The 15,320-nt window shown below is 36.0% G+C and overlaps 2 protein-coding genes across 2 annotated transcripts; both read right to left on the minus strand.

Moving 5' to 3' along the window:
- Window positions 1-1,285: 1,285 nt before the first annotated feature.
- On the minus strand, window positions 1,286-6,650 carry LOC133857733 (CRM-domain containing factor CFM3, chloroplastic/mitochondrial). Its single transcript, XM_062293063.1, has 9 exons — window positions 5,529-6,650; window positions 4,715-5,192; window positions 4,497-4,627; window positions 3,041-3,391; window positions 2,783-2,939; window positions 2,417-2,709; window positions 2,268-2,327; window positions 2,059-2,151; window positions 1,286-1,701 (listed from the first exon to the last, which is right to left on the minus strand). The coding sequence occupies exons 1-9, from the start codon at window positions 6,609-6,611 to the stop codon at window positions 1,615-1,617; spliced, it is 2,733 nt and encodes a 910-aa protein (XP_062149047.1). The 5' UTR covers window positions 6,612-6,650; the 3' UTR covers window positions 1,286-1,614.
- A 4,135-nt stretch (window positions 6,651-10,785) lies between these two features.
- On the minus strand, window positions 10,786-14,749 carry LOC133857920 (cytokinin dehydrogenase 3-like). Its single transcript, XM_062293308.1, has 5 exons — window positions 14,060-14,749; window positions 12,146-12,273; window positions 11,687-11,971; window positions 11,308-11,585; window positions 10,786-11,198 (listed from the first exon to the last, which is right to left on the minus strand). Exons 1-5 carry the CDS (start codon window positions 14,682-14,684, stop codon window positions 10,904-10,906), a joined length of 1,611 nt encoding a protein of 536 aa, XP_062149292.1. The 5' UTR covers window positions 14,685-14,749; the 3' UTR covers window positions 10,786-10,903.
- Between the last annotated feature and the right edge of the window lie 571 nt (window positions 14,750-15,320).

Here is a 15,320-nt window from a genome sequence, read left to right on the forward strand (position 1 = left end):
TCTTTTCCCTCCATTGATGCCACAAAAGTACTGGAGACTTTTATCTGTATAACCGACTCTACTGCTAATCATTATCTGTTGAAGTGCAGCAATTCACCAATCACACTATGCATATGCATTTTAGGTTGCTATTGACATATGGTATTTGTGCTGTATAGACTCACCAGTATTCTCTATACAGGGTCTTGATAGCCCATGGATCTGCTGATGTAATCGTTCCAGTTCAAGACACTTTCGAGTTTGCCAAGATCATACCGAACCACAAATTACAAATTATAGAAGGAGCTAATCATGGTTACACTTCACATCAAGCTGAATTAACCTCAGTTGTTTTGGAATTTATAAAGGCAGCCCTGCAGGAGAACAAGGACACCACTAGCTAAATACTAATGTGCTTACCAGCATATCTAGAATGATATGAAGACAATAGCAGATTTTACAGATATTGAGCTTCCCAACCTTTCTCCTACCAATGAATTTACTTTTAGTTTAACCTACTTGTGCAGTGAATATGGTTGAGCTCTACATTGATGTTGATGCAAGTTATTTGCTAGTTTTATCGTCAGCTGACAAGTCAATTGTTTTCTTGAATCATGCTCTGTTGCCTGAACTTTTAAGAACTTCATAATATGAACCCTTTTGACCTCTTAATTTGAAAGAGTATTGTGGCATTGTCTGAATTAACCATCGCTCATTGTCCAACTCCAGGCTGCATTTTTTTTTTTTTTTTTTTTTTTTTTTGTGGTCACCCGTGACATTTGGTCATGGCATCTAATCATATCTAAAGCATCTGTGATTTTCAACCCATTTTTACAAATATTTTTGCTGAAACTGCCCTTCAGAAGAACCAGATAGTGAGTGAAGGAAGATATTGTTGCCATGTCTCTTTAAGAAGTTTGTCGAAGCACCTTCAGGGGGAAATTGATCCGCAGATAATCGAATAGCTTGTTGTGGCCATCCTGTATGTACTCGAGTAATAGTGAAAATTTATGGGCAGATTAGCAACGGTATCCTTTTCTCCCATTTCCTTTTTGCCTTCTTGTTTTGATCAAGCTCAAGAACCGAGGTCATGTCATGCATCCTCCAATATGGTGTATGTACAGTAATTCTGCAACAGGAGATCAATAATTGCATGAAACACAAAACTATTTTATCTAAAAGAACTCATTTTTTGGTATTGAGAGCAAAATTGAATAGATATATATATATATATATATATATATATATATATATATATATATATTTTTTTTTTTTTTAAAAAAACGTTCCAAAAGAGAGATCCATGGACTGTCAAGACCCTGTATTCAACAATAGCTTGCATGCAAGCAGTTGCAAATATTTAGAAACAATTGCTGATAACATTGTGATTATCGTAAAATCCTATCACTGACAGCAGCAGAGAAGTTGAGGGCTTTACAAAATGATGCCATGCCACAACAGCAGAAACACTTTCAACTGTACTCAATGTGATCTTAGTTGACAAATATAAGTTAGACAAGCCATCCATAAACATGCATCTCTCTGCTATCATCTTGTAGAATGCTTAGCCTCTGGAACTGATGAATTTCTTTTCAAGCATCTGCAATGCATAATCTTGTAAGCAAAAATGGATGATTAAACAGGTCTAAGCTCCATATCTTGATCATCGCTATCTTCACTCCCACTGTCATATATCTGAAGATATGCCTCTTCCCCTTTATCCTGAGTCCAAGAAAAAGAAAAAAAGAAAAGAAAAAAGAACCTTCTAGCATGAGGAATTTAATCCAAAGAGGTTGGAAGAAAGTGTCCTAGGATTAAAAAAATATATATTACAAGGAAAGAAGAGAAGAAGGGGAAAAAAAAAAAACCCTTAGATACTAGAAACAAATGAGTTCATAAGTGGCTAGACTAACAAGACGACAAAGGGCACATATACTAAATGTAACAACTACTTTGGTCTAATGTGCAAAACTGCTAACTGACATTATTGGGTTGGAGTCAAATCCAAACCGACAATTTCACACAAGGCACTTTGCACTAATTCATATAGAGAAGACTAGAGACTAAATGGTCAATTACCTCTTCGATGTCAGCTTCAGAAACATTAGGATCATTCAATCTCGAGTAAAAGGTTTTTGAGTCATCAATTTCCTTCCCAGTTCTCAAATCTTCCTGAAATCAACATCAGAAATATATTAAATACTCATAAGAAAAATACAATTCCTTTAGCCAAGTATTTTCTGGAAAACATCACTATCTCTGTCTTTATGAAGCAATGACCATTATACCAGCTCAGACTTCACCAACTCAATTCTCTCCTGTAAGTCTGAGATATGATGCTTAAGTGCCTGCAAAATAGGAAATCAATTAACCAGAAGCCCAAATCATATCATTTTGTGAAGAAACGCATAGGACCAAGAAAGTATTATAATTTTACCTCGCGCCTCTGAAGTTCAATTGACCGCGCCAATGCCTGCCTTCTTGTCAATAAATTCTTAGGTCTTAGTGCTTGAGGCTGTAAATAGTTTTTCCCACGATACACGATAATCGCATATCCTTTGGTAGTTTGATCTAAAGATACTAGCACCCCGCCACTCTCAGCTTCCAAAGAAATTGCAATGTGCTTGACTTGTTGAAAACTTTTTCCTCTCACAATTATCTTTACCAGCTCCCGATACTTCCAGTGTAAGTGCATATTTTCTACGGTTCCATCATAAACCCCTCGCCTACCTGAAACAGAAACACAGGATATTTGACTACTCGTAAAAACCATTAAGAAGAGAATTGAAGTGGCTGTTTTTACCTAGAAGCAGGTAGGGTTTCATGCTCAAACCCATCTTACGAAATAAAAATCTCTCCTGATCGGTTATGGTTTCTAAATCAGTTGGGAGATCTGCTGGTTCCAGATACTCCTGCACTTTTGCTAAAGCCTTCTCAGCCTTTTTGAGCTTCCCTTTGCCCTAGGACCATTCAGAATTAGATATACATAAGAGCTTGGAAAAAGGTTTAGAATTTTGTCTGTCAAGACACTAGAGCTGGAAAAGGGAATCTTGTAACTTACAAGAGCTAGTTTATTCTGAAGGTATCTGACTAACAAAGCATGTCTAGTCAAGGCTGAATCTCTAATCATTTTCTGAACATCTTCACTACTTGGTTGGTTTCCCCAGCGAGAAGTTGCAGCCATGGTTTCAGCTAGGGTTCCAGCAACCAATGGACCTTTAGAAGCTTTAGCCTTTGGTTTGATTAAGGCCGAGGCCCTTTGTCGTGCTTGATCTTCCTCATCTTGTTGGAGATCTGTTTGTTTCTGCCTCTCTTTCAATGCCTCTGTAACAACTGGAGGCAAGTAGTCATTACCCCTGTAAAAGACAATAAATTCCTTGTTTCTAGAAACTACTGTGCCCCCTGTCAATTTCTGCATGCATAAAAATGCAACTGTCAAGAGCAACAAGAGATTACTGTCAAGAATGGAGTATCCACAATCTGATATGCTACAGGACAGAAGGAATTAGACAGCTTCTAGAACAGAGAAGACAGATCAACAGTCTCAAAAGAGCTTGCAAGAAAGAATATACTGAATAGTAGCCTGTCCTTCAAGATAAGATAAATGAATAGTTGAATAGCATATCTTTAGCACTTATCAAGATGTAGCCAGAAGCAGCAGTTCTTTGGTATTCAAGTCTTTCTTGCTGGAACTAAAAACTTAGTTTTCCTTAAAATTTTCATAAAGTCAGATATCAAGAAAAAAATCTTGAATTTGCTTAGAATTGAAATGAGATGGCATATGAATTTCCCAGTAAATCGATGTGTACTTTCCCGCTGACTGCAATACCTGAATCATGCAGTTAAATTATACTTCATCAAGTTATATGCAAAAGGAAAGGGAGTTTGCCTCTAATGCTTTATATTACTTCGTAAACCAATTGTATCATATAGGAATTGAGCAATGGCATAGTAAATAAAACCACAGAATTCATTCTTAGTATCAACTTTTTATTCATTAGTTCCAATCTCTTATGTGTTGCACACTCAATATTTAACAATTGAATAATGCTACTCTTTACACCGATTTCATATTAGCTGATGTGTCATGTTTTAAGTGGCTTTCCTATTATTTTTTTTTAAGTGATTGATATGGGAAGTCACTTCAAATACAGCACGTCAGCCAGTGTAAAATGGGTATGAAAAGTATCATTACTCATAACAATTCCTAGACTGTATCAACTAGCTAGGGTAATGAACTACTCAAGCAGATATTTTCTGCAAGGAGATTAAAGTTATCACCATCAGCTTTTACTAATAGGATCCCACAGATTTACAGTTTGCAGCAATTTTTTGAGAAAACAAAAAATCCAGATAAGTAAATTCATATTGAAGTGGGACAATTATCTCAAAACAATATAAATGCTTCAAGATACTTGACATGCTACTCGAATATTCTTTTTAGCAAGTATGAAAACACACGTGATATATTCAAAATACTCTTTACTCAAGAAGCATCAACATTTTTGAGGTCTCACCTTGAGTTCTTCTGCCATCCTCTCATTACGTGTATTCAGTACACCACGTTTGATGGCTATCTTTGCAATAGCATTTCTTTCCCATAGCTTTACCATAGCCCTAGCCAGACCTTGCAGTTCTCTGTTCCTTCCTATGAATAGTTAAATAAATTCAAAGCATTAAAGAAAACATGATTTAGTGAATATGAACACAATCATGTACATTAAGTATTACATACCTAAAGCAAAATGTGGAGGCATCATTCTGGCAAGCCTACGGATAGTTGTCATCTCCCTGTTTCTTAGACAATGCCATACCCCATAAGGAAAAAGTCTCAATGGAGGTTTATATCCAGGAACCACAGCAGGAAGCAAGTCTGCATCAACAGGCAATGGCTGACGACCTGTCCAATCAGTAAACCGTGGACCCAACTCATCTAACAATTGGTTGAGATCACTAAATTCCATCAGTTCTTCTTTAGATAGATCCTTCAAATACTTTGCAGAATCAAGGATAAAAGGTTCTGTAGCTCTAATTGTGTCCTTCGTAGTATTAGACGTAGCATCACTCATGGCACCTTTTGAATATTCCAACATATTCGTATTGGTCTGGTTTTGTTTGGTATATGATTGTACACAAGGAAGTTTGTAGGCTGTTCCCCTGTACAACACAACAGAACTGCCTGACCTCCATATAACTAAACCTCCTGTTTTTCTCTGATAGAGACCAAGAAATAATTAACATGAGATGCTAGCAGACTCAATTCCGCAAACATCTGATAGTAAAACACAAGAAGACAGTATATGCATAATTTTAAAAAACAAAGTCATGGAGTATCCAATTTAACTATAGATGTACAAGTTCTATCATTAATTACAGTCAGATCATGATTCAATTGGGACATCAAAATATGTAGGACTCTGCAATTCACTTAAGCATAAAGTTACGAAGTCATTGGAAGCCCCTAAATCATTGAAATGGTTCCACATGTGATATTCAAAAGTAAAGAAACAGAACAGATATAATGAACCAAACAATATGCAAACACCGACCTCTAAAATCTCATGGGTCCTTTTCATGTCAACAGTAAGAGGCCCTTCAAATTTCAACTTCACCACTTCAGCAGACTTCCACTTCTCATGTATAGCATCCACCAATGCCTGCGTGATACCCGTAACTCCAACCTTTGTCCTCTCCAGCATCCTCAAAGCTACATTTCTTAGTCTCCGCAGCTCGTGTTCCGGAAGTGTTTTCTCCGCCAACTCCGTATTGCTCCTCCTCCTTATATCAGCTTCCCCTCTCTTCCACGGTAACTCAATTGAGCCACTATTGCCATCAACAGAACCCACCATTTTTTCAAAACGTTCACCTTTCCCAGGTGGTTTTTCCTCCCAAGAAATGTCATTTCTGCCACTCAAAATCTTTGACTCCTTGTCTTCTGAAATCCCAATTGGAATTTCATCAAACACGTCACCTGCTCTCTCAAACTCGCCATCACAATCTGGTTCACGAATCTCCACTCTTTCAACAACGCCACTTGCAACACCATTCCCACAAGGCCCACCAGACCCACCAAAAGTTTCAATTTTCTCACAACTCTTTCGTGGAATTTCAGGTTCAGAATCAACCTGAAACTTCCTGGTTTTGCTTCCATGAACCCAAGGAGGGGGAACAAACCGGTTCGGCAGAACAAAACTCACTGGGTCACTCACCGATTCTTTAGCACCAACTTCTAAGTCAGATACACAAACCCCAGACGATTGCTGGCTCTCCTCGTCCTTTTCTTCCTGCTTCTCTAGCTTTTCTTGTTGTTCTGGTTCCTCCCATGGAAATCTGTCTCTCGTGGACCCGAGTTTGAGTGACCATTTTTCTTGTATTTGCTCAAAGAAGCTCGGCCTGGGCTTCCTCTTCTTCTTTGTGGTCTCAGAAGCTACCACTCTGATTCTCTGTGGTTGCTGGGTGTCAACCTGGACCGTCTGATTAGAGCAAGAAACTCTGAACCTGATGAGGGTTCTGGGATTGGTCGAAGATTGGGTTTGGGGTTGGAGAAGAAGGAAGTAGAGAGAAGGAGATAAAGGGTAAGTGCAAGCGCAAGAGGAAGTGCAGGAATTCAGTGAAATTGGTGGGAGCGCCATGCTGATACGCAGAAGCAATTTCAGCCATTTCTAGGACACGGTTTAGGATTTCTCTGCCAAGTGAAACTCCTAAACGACATGTAGCACATGCCATTTACATTGGGTTTTGCTGACATGGCATTGACACGCATATTTTATAGGGAAAATGATATTTACACTTTTTGTGCTTGGCTCCCACCCCAATATGTCTTGTGTGAGTGTAGTTGTTGTGAAAGTGATGTGTAAGTACTATTTTCCATTTTATAGAACTATTTAGAATATAGGCAAAATTTAAAGATCTTATTTTTTAAATTTGAAACTCTAACATTAAATTCAAATTAAATGAAAATCTAAAGGCTAAATATAATTTTTTTTCCCTATATTTTAAGTCAACGGCTAATCCAAGAATGTTTAGGGTATATCGTTTTTATTATATATATAAGCTTCATAGAGATCAGTGTTATATGGACTCATACGTAATAAATTATATTTTAGTAACTAACATAATAATTGATAAATATTACATAAATTGTTATGTCAACTTGTAAGTATATAAGTGTCATGTAAACTGCTGCATAACAATAGTTGGCTGTGCATATCCTACCTATCCCTAATAGCTTTCTTGATACAAATCCAATATTATAACTAATTTATTTAAATAAAACTTTAGAATCAAAATAAACACGTGTTAAATTCAAAAGTTTAGACATAAAATTAACACATTAAGATTCAAAATTAACAATTATAAATTTTCATAAATACTTCTTTAAAGACTTTTATCAGGAATTATTTACTGAATAATACTTAGCTTATGTGTATTACTTTGTTAAAATGCTTGACAAATATTTGCTTCATCACTAAACGACTTGTGCATAGCTGCTTTTACCTTTTTCACTACTAACATAGATTTCTCACTAAATGACTTGCAGCAGGCTGTAGTCAAGCCGCCTGAATTGAGTCTCGCATGTTCGGACTCGACTCGACTACATTAGATATGTATTTGAATTTGAGCGAGTTCTTAAAACTTGTTTAAACTCGGCTTGTTGGGACTTTTGGCATGTTTGAGCTTGACTCGTACTTAATTGGCTAGGGTGTTGAGCCGAGCCCCCAATCGAGTATTCGGCCGGTTTGAGCTTGATTGGAGCTTTCTTATTATTATTTTTTTTTTTAAATTTAAAAAAACTAAAATAACAAATTTAAATAAACCGAAATAACCAATTTTATTAATTTATTATTGAAATTTATATTCTGTTATTACTTTAAATTACACATTTTCTAATTTCAACACAAACAATAATTTATGTAAATAATAAATTGAAAATAAATAAAATTAGAGCTTTACATGCACAGCAAATACAATCAAATTCAAAAACTTTATACAAACAACAAATATAGTAAGTACAACAACAAAAACAATGGCAACATATTGAACGTACATCAACTTCAAAGGCCTTCACATTCTGAAATAGCTAAACAACAACGTACCTGTATACAAACAAAAAAATGTTAGGAAAAAAATACATTTAACTCTCCCGAAGTATACATGCTTTTTCAATTTTGCCTCCAATGTTTAAAAAGTGACAATGTACCCCTACGAAGTTTTTAATTTTTGCAATATTACCAATATGTTAGGCGTTTCTGTCTTCTTATAGAAAATGACCCACGTGCGTCAACTGTGGGCTTTTAGTGGATGAAAAGTCCAAAATGCCCCCATTTTCCCTGTAAAAAATCTGATGAAAAAGTATTATTCTTTTCTTGCACTATTCACATACACTTTTTGTGGATACAAAATTTGATGAAAAAGTCAAATGATCGAACGATGCTACTCTTCCCATAACGATCGATCATTGCTTTCAAACGATCAATCGAGAATGCCCTGAGCAATACGATTGATCGTTACTTTTAACGATCGATCATCGAATGGTGACAGTTTGCATACGAATAATAATTGGTCATTTTAGCATGAGTTTATTAAGAGTTTAGGTCAAACTCTAAACCTCATTTTGTCACTCTTCAGCACCAAACCCAAGAGAGAGAGAGAGAAAGAGAGAGAAGGAAGGATCTTTGAGGGTTTTGGGTCTCTAACTTCAAGAAAGGTAAACCCTACACTCAAAGCTTGGTTCTTTTTTGTGTTATATATTCGTTTAATCCTTGTGTGTGTGTGTTAGAGTGATTTTGCTGCGTATCTGATTGTCTAAGGTGTTAACATATATATCCTTGTATTTTGGAGTTGTTTTAAAGAAGTTATGTGCTTATGAAAGAAATTTTTGATTTTTAGTGAAAAGGTTTGAATATTGGTGTTAGGTTCATGTCATAAGATCCGGTTTATGCTTAGAATGGTGGTAGGAAGTATGTTTGGGCATTGGAACGTGCTAGATAGGTTAAAGTTGGAACTTTTTAGGAATTTTAGAGTTATACCCAGAGAACGATTGAACGACCCAAGCAACGATCAAACATTAGTAATGATCGATCGTTACTGAGACCGTATCGAACGTTCCCAATAATGATCTAAAAGTCCAAATTTTAGGTTTTGGAATACGTTATAGCCTAGCATGAGACTGAAAGTAGAACATTTCACATGAAATGACGTTGGAGGATTCGATGATATTTACCAAGAGGACCCTTGCGACCAAGGTGAGTGAAACTCACATGAAAACTTTTATCAAGCTTCATGACATGTTTATTTTATTATCAAACATGCATGCTTTATTCACATAAAATATTTTGTATAAGTGTCGTGAACTCTATCATTTATGTAAATCAAGTGTTTGAAAAATGAATGATGCATCATCTGAGTTTTATAAGTGCATGCATGCCAAATAAAAAGAATTAATTACATCATACGACATGGCTACCATCTAGAGTATGTGCATATCAGTGTATGAGTTTGATACTATGGCCTAGAGTTAATAGATTTAGTATACCTTGAATCCATTGGCTAGAGTAACCAGCACAATCATCAACAGATGGCGATCACACCTTACGACATTACTAGCAGTGTAGATCACTCGAGGTCAGACCCGGTCAGGCCACTAGCGGTGGTTAGCTAATGTACATCACCAAACCTCACCGTAGGAGGGTAAAAAGTACAAGTAAACCATATGAGAATTGCTATGACTTGTTCATATGTGATATCATATATTATTATTATTCATCAACAAGATTTTCTACTTTATTATTCTAACGACCCTATCGTATAATGTTGCATGTGATTCATAAATATTTTATAAACTTGTTGAGTATACTACCCAATGACATGTTTCATGCGTGCTAATTTACTAAGTCGTAGATTTATGCTTTATCTTTTCCACTTGTAAAATATTATTGTTTTATAATGAACTTTCCCCTTGAAGATGGAAACTGGGGACCAAAACTAGAAAAGGTCGTTGGAATACCTTGCTAGGTTAGTTTTCAAGGAGTTAGACCTACTTTTGAATGACAATTTGTGGCATGTTCATTATCAAGGGTTTATGTGGGATTATTATCAGGTGTTCTTTTGCCTCATATTCAATCGAAGGTTTTAGCCACTTTTTGTATTTGATGACTCTATGACTATTAGACTCAGGTTGTAATATTTAATATTTGATTTTGAGACCGGTCTTTGATACTTGATGTTATCTTTCTTTTTGTTAAGTTATGTTATGATACTTTAATTAGTTTATGCTCTGGCTACTTTGTGTTGTTAGATTTATGTACGTGTCTCGCATGTTTATTTTGTGATGTAAAGTGACTTTTTCTTCCACCGTTAACCCTATGGTCAGGGGGTCCTAAAATTCTTCCAACTTATTTTTGTAGCAAATAAGTTCGAAGAGCCACTCCAAATTAATTACTAGTTAATTAATTTTTGGGCGTTACAATTTTGGTGGTGGTTGAAGGTGATGAGTTCTCAAAATGGAAGAGAGAGTTAGAGCTATGTTATTGAATTTGGGGAAAAGAGGCAGTGATTTAATTAGTTAATGGCTAACATAGTAAATGTTATGTGAACTATCACGTAAGTTTGTAAAGAAATTATAATAAAAACTGTAATACTACAAATATTGTCCAATAAGAAAACAAAAGGCCGGAAAGAACATAATATGTTTAACCTATCCATTAATGAACCATTAAGAGTAAATAATATATATTATAGTTTCTACATTAAATTTCTAAAAACTGCTGACCAACAATGACATAAAAGCCCCCAAGGAAAATGAACACATAAATAGTACGAGACACGTACATAAATCTAAAATTCATACTGCAAAAGAAAAAACAGGATAACCTTAATTTTTTTTTTTTTTCCTACATTTCCTCCAATCCCATGTATTTATTTTTTAGTTGTCATTGAAAATTCTTTGTCCTGGTGACAGTATCATTTTCGGGTCAAACAAAGCTTTTCTCTCTTGAAAAGTTCTCCACTTCATGCCAAAATGATTTTTCCACTCTTCCTTTGTCTTGTAATTAGGAAGATACTGCTTAACCTCAATACCAGCATTATAACAAAACTGCAGTATGTCTTTGTTTTGTGCATCATAGGCTTCCCACTCATCAAACCCACTTGAATGCAAAAAACCTATGGTGTAGAAAACATCTTCATCAGGTATAACCGCAGACATCCTATCATCCCACCTGCAACATAAATTAATTATAATAATTTATTCAGATCACAACGTATTGAAAAAAATGCATGTGTGTATATATGTACGTATTTAGATGGTATTTCCATCAGAAGACCTACTTGTTTCGGTTCATGGGGTAAAAAAGAACAAGTCCTGTGGTAATATTCCGTTTCAGAACAATATCCTTGAAAACACCAGAATTGAAACCTGAGATTTGAGATTTTGGTACAAAGAGATTTAGCCACGGATGTGACGTAGGACCGACTCCGTCAGGATGAGTGAGCTTTGAGTCATCTTCCATTTTTCCAGTTCTATTAACAAAATCTACATATGAAACGTCTTTCTCAAACGTAAATCCTGTGATAAAGCTCAACCCTTTGAATAAAACTTGAAGTTCCTATTAAGAAAAACACACACATATATATCCACGTCATATTGTATAAATTAGAAGAGATTCTTAAAGTATATATATAACTGGTTGTACGTTGATCATTATACCTCGTCCGCGGACTCAAGAGTGTGATCATCATAATATTTGGCTACTTCCAGACAATAGATAATTCCATATTTTTTAATTATAGAGAGAATTCTGGAGTGATCATTTGATGGAAAAAAGGACAATCTCCAATCATGCGGAGAGCCCAGAGAACCCTGATTCATGAGAAGTAAACCTTCCAGGTAATCAAGTGCATTGTTTTGCTTCCTTCCATTGATTGAAATCAAATGTTCTTGGTCTCTAGCAAATGCAGTGAAGTCATTGTAAAGCATTCGAACCCATTTGACCTACGAACAAATTCACCACACATCAGTTAAGAATAGCACATTCTAATTATTATGCATCTGAATCTATTAATATTAATCATGCATTGCGAAATTAAGGAACATTATAAATCATCATTAGAATAAGAAGTGGGAACAATGAGACAAATTAAGTCAATGTCCTTTGTATATATGTACCCTCTTTGGTGCTGGCTCCAAGGCGATTCTCGCTCTCGTTATAATCCCAAATTGGCCAAAACCTCCAAGAACTGCATGAAAGAGATTCATATTCTTTTCTGGGGAGCAAGAAACAAAATCCCCCGTTCCTGGATCAAACAAGGACAAACCTGATAAGTAAACCCTAATTATGTATATAGCTGCATGCATATGCTGATATGCAGCAAAATTCAAGGCTACATAAACTAAAATATTACAAAGTGAAGTGGATATAGAGGAAAAGAGATTTGATTGCTGCAATACATGGGCACAACACCCTTCACATGAGGGTAGGCCCTACATACTGGGCCTCACCTTCTTGTGAGAAGGTGTTGTACCCATGTAGTAAATCTAACATGCATTTCCCAAAGGAAAGAGATTTGATTGCTGCACTACACCCCCTCACTTATAATCCTTGATCTTTTATCATTACTTTTGAAAAAGATATATCCAAACTTTAAAAGGTGTTAATTTAGGGTATCAATCTTTCAATTTTTTTTTTTTTATTTTATTTTTGTTTTTATTTTTTTCAATTTCAACATTCTGTTACAATTTTTCGTTAAATCCTATCAAAATTTTCAAAATACCCGTGTTTATTTTTAAAAAAATATAATTTTTTTTAAAGATTCAGACATGGCTATTTTTGCAAATTCCGTTAATTCTGACAAATACCTAAATCATAATAATTTTTTTCTAAAAAAAATGAGGGGTATTTTTGAATTTTGATTGGATTTAACGAAAAATTCTAATGGAGGATTGAAATTGTAAAAAAATTAAAAGATGGATACCCTAAATTGACACTTTTTAAAATTTGGATACATTTTTTTTCAAAAGTGAAAAAAATCGAAAGATATAAGTGAAGTTCTCCAAAATATAAATAACAATGGCCAGGCCCCATTCAAACAACCACACTACATGGCAAACAATTAGATAACACTTGCACAAATTAGATAACTCCACACGGGATCATCTCTATATATAGAGTCTCACGTTAAAAATGTAATTATTTCCAAAAAACAAGTATGACGGCTACAACCCTAAAAACTTTCTCCGTGACAAATAATCAAACAACTCTACTAGGGAGCCTCACGCTAAGAGGGTCACTATTCCCAGATCGAAAACAAGTATGCCCACTACAACCCTAAAAATCCTCTTCACGACAAATAATCAGACAAATCTTGCACATATAAGACAACTCCACCAGGGATCACCTCTAGCTAAGGAGCCTCATGTTAAAAGGGTCATTATTCCAAGAAAATGGTATGCCCACTACAGCCCTAAAAACTATGTAATTAATGGCAAATGATATTCAAACAACTCTTGCACAAAGTAAACAACTCCACCAGGGATTACCTTTAGGGAGCCTCACGTTAAAATTAAAAGTCATTATTATATTATAACAGAACATGTATGCCCACTACAACCCTAAAAACTCCGTCCATGGGAAATAATCAGACAAATCTTGCACAAATCATACAACTCCACCAGGAATCCCTCCAGAAAGTCTCAAGCGCGTTAAAATGGTCAGTACTATTATCAGAAAACAGATATGCCCACTATAACCCTAAAAACTCTCTCCAATACTTAGTTTTATTCTCACAATCATATATTTATTGACTTAAACATCAGAGACTTTCCAATTCCTTAGAGGTTGGCATTTTTTCGGTGACTTTCTCCTCATTTTGAAAGAGACAATCGTCGGATTCGACCGTACAAAACTCTACGTCAACGCAAAGTACTGATCAAACCAAACCAACTAGAAATTAAGCAAATGAAAGTACCCTCCTGTAATTACAGTTAAAGGGTAGGACTCGTCAGATTAGTCAATATATTATTGGACATTAGTGACCGTGGAAAAAACCTACTGACTTTGGTTTCCAAAAAAGTATTTCATACCAGTGATAACATCCATTTCAAACACGTTGCTGATCTGAGGACCGAAACGGAAGGTTTCCCCACCAATCCCGGCATTGGATAGCGTGCCCCCAACAGTTAGGTACAAATAGTCAGTCCACGACACCGGTGAAAGTCCACGCTCTAGTGTTGCATGCAACACATCGCCCCAAAGCTGCCCACCTCCCACGTCAGCATAGAAGCCCAACGAAGGGCTTCTCGAGACTACTATTCCAGACCCATTTATACGATCTTCCAAAGACGTCATATTGACCACGACCCCATTACGAGCCATTGCCTGTCCTCGAACAGAATGGCCCTGGCCTCTAGCAGCTATATTAAAAGGAGAAGAGCTACTGTGCGCAAATTTTATCAAGCTTGCAATATCGTTTTTGGAAGATGGGTAAAGAACAGCCGCCGGGATCTCTTGAACAATATTGCCGTAATCGCTAGAGGCTAATTTAATGGCATCAGGGTCATCACGAAGCGTTTTTGCGATAGAAAGGTTTTGAAGGTTGGGTGGGAGAAAATTTGTCTCCAGCTTTGGTGGCTGCTTTGACATCAAAGGGCTTATATATATAAATATTATAACCATGAAATATGCTATAATTGGAAAGTTTTCAGCCATTGTTGAGAGAGAGAGAGAGGAAACGTTGAAGAAGAAGGTGGCGGTGGCGTTTGTGGTTGTGGTTGTGGTTGTGGTGGAGGGATAGGGAGAGTTTAAAGATTGGGTGATATATATAGAGGAAATTGGTTGCATGGAATAGGATGAAAGTCTTTGGCGTTTGCATATAGGAAATGAGGTCATGATCGACGTATTAATTATTCAAAGATACGGAAGGACAAGATCTTAATTGGTCTTGGATTCGTTTTTCTTCTGTGTCTTCCCAGACGACATGAGTTAATGCTTCAGGATCGAAATTTACATGTTAAACGTTTTGGGTGTGTTTGTGTATGCATCATCATGATCATGAAGATTCGAAGCCACACACAGGAGATTTTCTCACCGTCACCAAGATCTGGATTCCTTTTTCTCTCTTTCTCACCCAACGTCAAGAATTGCTTGCGGTATATATATATGGAATTAAAATTTACATTTTTCTAATGTTTTTTTGTGTGTTTATGTATCCGTCATCTGATCATGAAGATTCGGAGCCATCCACAGAAGTCTTTATTCTTAGGGGTGTCTATCAAAGACCAACCCTATGAATAATTAATGGTTGTTTGCGTATCTAGGATATATGAAAAAGGTCAAAATTATAAT

Source organism: Alnus glutinosa, chromosome 14 (genome assembly GCF_958979055.1).
Source record: "Alnus glutinosa chromosome 14, dhAlnGlut1.1, whole genome shotgun sequence".
NCBI lineage: Eukaryota > Viridiplantae > Streptophyta > Magnoliopsida > Fagales > Betulaceae > Alnus > Alnus glutinosa.

Bases quoted from the DNA above. Each gene is read 5' to 3' on its own strand.
- LOC133857733 (XM_062293063.1), bottom strand. From the start codon at position 6,611: ATGGCGCTCCCACCAATTTCACTGAATTCCTGCACTTCCTCTTGCGCT. The intron at 4,628-4,714 runs GTATGTAATACT...AACTATTCATAG, and splicing joins GCCTCCACATTTTGCTTTAG to GAAGGAACAGAGAACTGCAA. The intron at 2,152-2,267 runs GTATAATGGTCA...TGTTGATTTCAG, and splicing joins AGTTGGTGAAGTCTGAGCTG to GAAGATTTGAGAACTGGGAA.
- LOC133857920 (XM_062293308.1), bottom strand. From the start codon at position 14,684: ATGGCTGAAAACTTTCCAATTATAGCATATTTCATGGTTATAATATTT. The intron at 12,274-14,059 runs GTATGAAATACT...TGTTTGATCCAG, and splicing joins TGAAATGGATGTTATCACTG to GAACGGGGGATTTTGTTTCT. The intron at 11,199-11,307 runs GTAGGTCTTCTG...TTTATGTTGCAG, and splicing joins TACCCCATGAACCGAAACAA to GTGGGATGATAGGATGTCTG.